This window comes from Physella acuta, unplaced genomic scaffold, assembly GCF_028476545.2.
Source record: "Physella acuta isolate Inbredline_101_S28 unplaced genomic scaffold, ASM2847654v3 ptg000105l, whole genome shotgun sequence".
Lineage (NCBI taxonomy): Eukaryota > Metazoa > Mollusca > Gastropoda > Physidae > Physella > Physella acuta.
In genome coordinates, this window is record NW_026731625.1 from 1,448,967 (window position 1) to 1,454,540 (window position 5,574).

Consider the following 5,574-nt stretch of genomic DNA (forward strand, 5'->3'; position numbering starts at 1 on the left):
CCCCCCTCCCCCGCTCATCAGATGAAAATAAAAACATTTCACCGCCCCGTGTAGATGGGCTTAGCTTGCCTAACGCTGTTTCAACGTTTCCTTTCTGTTTGCTTCTTGCAGTTTTCACCACTTGGTTTCTCCTGTGTCGCAAAAGTTAGGGTTAACCCGCCGTGTGGCACAATTTAGGGTTAACCTGCCGTGTGGCACAAGTTAGGGTTAACCTGCCGTGTGGCACAAGTTAGGGTTAACCTGCCGTGTGGCACAAGTTAGGGTTAACCTGCACAAGTTATGGTTAACCTGCCGTGTGGCACAAGTTAGGGTTAACCTGCCGTGTGGCACAAGTTAGGGTTAACCTGCCGTGTGGCACAAGTTAGGGTTAACCTGCACAAGTTATGGTTAACCTGCCGTGTGGCACAAGTTAGGGTTAACCTGCCGTGTGGCACAAGTTAGGGTTAACCTGCCGTGTGGCACAAGTAAGGGTTAACCTGCACAAGTTAGGGTTAACCTGCCGTGTGGCACAAGTTAGGGTTAACCTGCCGTGTGGCACAAGTTAGGGTTAACCTGCCGTGTGGCACAAGTTAGGGTTAACCTGCCGTGTGGCAAAAGTTAGGGTTAACCTGCCGTGTGGCACAAGTTAGGGTTAACCTGCCGTGTGGCACAAGTTAGGGTTAACCTGCACAAGTTAGGGTTAACCTGCCGTGTGGCACAAGTTAGGGTTAACCTGTCGTGTGGCACAAGTTATGGTTAACCTGCCGTGTGGCACAAGTTAGGGTTAGCCTGCCGTTCGGCAAAAGTTAGGGTTAACCTGCCGTGTGGCACAAGTTAGGGTTAACCTGCCGTGTGGCACAAGTTAGGGTTAACCTGCACAAGTTAGGGTTAACCTGCCGTGTGGCACAAGTTAGGGTTAACCTGTCGTGTGGCACAAGTTATGGTTAACCTGCCGTGTGGCACAAGTTAGGGTTAGCCTGCCGTTCGGCAAAAGTTAGGGTTAACCTGCCGTGTAGCACAAGTTAGGGTTAACCTGCCGTGTGGCACAAGTTAGGGTTAACCTGCCGTGTTGCAAAAGTTAGGGTTAACCTGCCGTGTGTAGGGTTAACCTGCCGTGTGGCAAAAGTTAGGGTTAACCTGCCGTGTGGCAAAAGTTAGGGTTAACCTGCCGTGTGGCAAAAGTTAGGGTTAACCTGCCGTGTGTAGGGTTAACCTGCCGTGAGGCAAAAGTTAGGGTTAACCTGCCGTGTGGCAAAAGTTAGGGTTAACCTGCCGTGTGGCAAAAGTTAGGGTTAGCCTACTTTAGCCTCCCGTGTAGGAGGTAAACTGTAGCAGTCCCACTAATGACTAAATGAATGGCCCTACAGGTGAAGCTCTTGTTTACACCCCCCCCCCCCTAGCCCCACTGATGACTAAATGAATGGCCCTACAGGTGAAGCTCTTGTTTACCCCCCCCCCCACGGTCTTAAAGTACACACACTACCTGAAACACGGTCCTTTAGAACTTTCTAGAACCGCAGCAAACAGTCTGGCACCGAGCCACTGATTGATGCTCCAGTTTGCTGTGACCCATTTACCAGATTACTTTTTAATTACTGGCGCAGCTTTCTCTAGATACCTGCAGATTCTTGGAGATACCTAGAGATATCTGGAGATACCTAGAGATATCTGGAGATACCTAGAGATATCTGGAGATACCTAGAGATATATGGAGATACCTAGAGATATCTGGAGATACCTGCAGATTCTTGGAGATACCTAGAGATATCTGGAGATACCTGCAGATATCTGGAGATACCTGCAGATTCCCTCTACTTTAAAGTACTTCCTCCAAGGTACTCCCTCTACTTTAAAGTACTTCCTCCAAGGTACTCCCTCTACTTTAAAGTACTTCCTACACTGTAAAGTATACCCAGCACAGTGCTAACACAACAAATTTAAACATCCATTTTATCGACGGGTTGAAATGTAAAAAAAAACGATGACAGTAGAAAAAAAGATATATGTTGTCAGAAAATAGTCGTTTTGTGATATTTGTCTACCCCGTACTTTTTAGTCGATGTAAAATACCCACTTTATGGACAAACGTTTTGTGTGTTGTTGGTGGCACATCAACATCTTTGTCCTACAATAGACGTCACACCAACATCTTTGTCCTACAATAGACGTCACACCAACACCTTTGTCCTACAATAGACGTCACACCGACACCTTTGTCCTACAATAGACGTCACACCAACACCTTTGTCCTACAATAGACGTCACACCAACATCTTTGTCCTACAAAAGACGTCACACCAACACCTTTGTCCTACAATAGACGTCACACCAACATCTTTGTCCTACAATAGACGTCACACCAACATCTTTGTCCTACAATAGACGTCACACCAACACCTTTGTCCTACAATAGACGTCACACCAACATCTTTGTCATACAAAAGACGTCACACCAACACCTTTGTCCTACAATAGACGTCACACCAACATCTTTGTCATACAATAGACGTCACACCAACACCTTTGTCCTACAATAGACGTCACACCAACATCTTTGTCCTACAAAAGACGTCACACCAACACCTTTGTCCTACAATAGACGTCACACCAACATCTTTGTCCTACAATAGACGTCACACCAACATCTTTGTCCTACAATATACGTCACACCAACATCTTTGTCCTACAATAGACGTCACACCAACATCTTTGTCCTACAATAGACGTCACACCAACATCTTTGTCCTACAATAGACGTCACACAAACACCTTTGTCCTACAATAGACGTCACACCAACATCTTTGTCCTACAAAAGACGTCACACCAACACCTTTGTCCTACAATAGACGTCACACCAACACCTTTGTCCTACAATAGACGTCACACCAACATCTTTGTCCTACAATAGACGTCACACCAACACCTCTGTTCTACAATAGACGTCACACCAACATCTTTGTCCTACAAAAGACGTCACACCAACACTTTTGTCCTACAATAGACGTCACACCAACATCTTTGTCCTACAATAGACGTCACACCAACATCTTTGTCCTACAATATACGTCACACCAACATCTTTGTCCTACAATAGACGTCACACCAACATCTTTGTCCTACAATATACGTCACACCAACATCTTTGTCCTACAATAGACGTCACATCAACATCTTTGTCCTACAATACACGTCACACCAACATCTTTGTCCTACAATATACGTCACACCAACATCTTTGTCCTACAATACACGTCACACCAACATCTTTATCCAACAAGAGACGTCACACCAACATCTTTGTCCTACAATATACGTCACACCAACATCTTTGTCCTACAATACACGTCACACCAACATCTTTGTCCTACAATATACGTCACACCAACATCTTTGTCCTACAATACACGTCACACCAACATCTTTATCCAACAAGAGACGTCACACCAACATCTTTGTCCTACAATATACGTCACACCAACATCTTTGTCCTACAATATACGTCACACCAACATCTTTGTCCTACAATACACGTCACACCAACATCTTTGTCCAACAATAGACGTCACATCAACACCTTTGTCCTACAAGAGACGTCACATCAACACCTTTGTCCTACAATAGACGTCACACCAACATCTTTGTCCTACAATAGACGTCACATCAACACCTTTGTCCTACAATAGACGTCACATCAACATCTTTGTCCTACAATAGACGTCACACCAACACCTTTGTCCTACAATAGACGTCACATCAACATCTTTGTCCTACAATAGACGTCACACCAACACCTTTGTCCAACAAGAGACGTCACATCAACACCCTTGTCCTACAATAGACGTCACACCAACACCTTTGTCCTACAATAGACGTCACACCAACATCTTTGTCCTACAATATACGTCACACCAACATCTTTGTCCTACAATAGACGTCACATCAACATCTTTGTCCTACAATAGACGTCACATCAACATCTTTGTCCTACAATAGACGTCACACCAACACCTTTGTCCAACAAGAGACGTCACATCAACACCTGTGTCCTATAATAGACGTCACACCAACACCTTTGTCCTACAATAGACGTCACATCAACATCTTTGTCCTACAATAGACGTCACACCAACATCTTTGTCCTACAATAGACGTCACACCAACACCTTTGTCCTACAAGAGACGTCACATCAACATCTTTGCCAAAAGAGGGCACGGACAACATCTGTTTGAGACTTCCGGTCCCCAAAGATCGATGTCTGCATGACGTCATGGTCGATCGATTTTCTTTGAAGCAGCCAGCATCCCAAGTCCGGCAGGATTAGGAGTGGACCTACAGGACAAGGGGGGACAAGAGAAGGACTTAGGGAGGACATGGGGAGGACATGGGGAGGACATGGGGAGGACATGGGGAGGACATGGGGAGGACATGGGGAGGACATGGGGAGGACATGGGGAGGACATGGGGAGGACATGGGGAGGACATGGGGAGGACTTGGGGGACAAGGGGAGGACGGGGAGGACATGGGGAGGACATGGAGAGGACGGGGAGGACATGGGGAGGACTTGGGGAGGACTTGGGGGACAAGGGGAGGACTTGGGGAGGACAAGAGAAGGACATGGGGAGGACATGGGGGACATGGGGAGGACGGGGAACATGGGGAGGACATGGAGAGGACGGGGAGGACATGGGGAGGACTTGGGGAGTACTTGGGGGACAAGGGGAGGACTTGGGGAGGACAAAAGAAGGACATGGGGAGGACAAGAGAAGGACTTGGGGAGGACAAGAGAAGGACTTGGGAGGACAAGAGAAGGACATGGGGAGGACATGGGGGACATGGGGAGGACGGGGAGGACATGGGGAGGACATGGAGAGGACATGGGGAGGACAAGAGAAGGACATGGGGAGGACATGGAGAAGACAAGGATGAGGAGGACAAGAGAAGGACTTGGGGAGGACAAGAGAAGGACTTGGGGAGGACAAGAGAAAGACTTGGGGAGGACATGGGGAGGACAAGAGAAGGACTTGCAGAGGACAAGAGGAGGACAAGGGCAGGACAAAAGAAGGAGGAGAAAGGGGGGGATAAGGTTCAGTGGTTGCCATTCAAGCTCCTACTCTCGTGCGTCCAGATTTGGCGCCACATGCTAAAATTAGCATCAGCGTCACGTGCCCTGCTGACGTCAAACCTTGATTAGAACACAACCTGTCGCCACATCATTCAATCAATTCCGTCATCGATTCAAATAGTTCACATTCAAACAAACTTTCTCAACACCCCCACCCCCAATCGTTGGCAATAATTCCCCACCCCAATTATTTCTCAATACTACCCCCCATCCGCAGTGCTCTATATTTAGTTTACCTTACCCCTTCCCCGTTTTTTATTCTAATATCCCCCCCCCCCCCTCCCGTTCGTTTTTTTTATCACTGTTTGTTAGTGTCTCGCTTGGATAGTTTACATTGTAGCAAGTGAGTAGGACAACACACTAGAAAGTAACACTAAGTGGGGCTACACACTACACACTAGAATGTAGCTCATGAGTTAAGCTACATACAACAAAGAAGCACTAGGGCTACACACTACACACTAGAATGT

The 5,574-nt window shown here is 47.0% G+C and overlaps 1 protein-coding gene across 1 annotated transcript; it reads left to right on the forward strand.

The window, feature by feature from the left end:
- Nucleotides 1-4,450: 4,450 nt before the first annotated feature.
- LOC131932185 (TATA-binding protein-associated factor 2N-like) lies at nt 4,451-5,173 on the forward strand. The gene has a single exon (XM_059289058.1). The coding sequence runs from the start codon at nt 4,451-4,453 to the stop codon at nt 5,171-5,173; it is 723 nt and encodes a 240-aa protein (XP_059145041.1).
- Nucleotides 5,174-5,574: the final 401 nt, after the last annotated feature.

Bases quoted from the DNA above. Each gene is read 5' to 3' on its own strand.
- LOC131932185 (XM_059289058.1), top strand. From the start codon at position 4,451: ATGGGGAGGACATGGGGAGGACTTGGGGGACAAGGGGAGGACGGGGAG.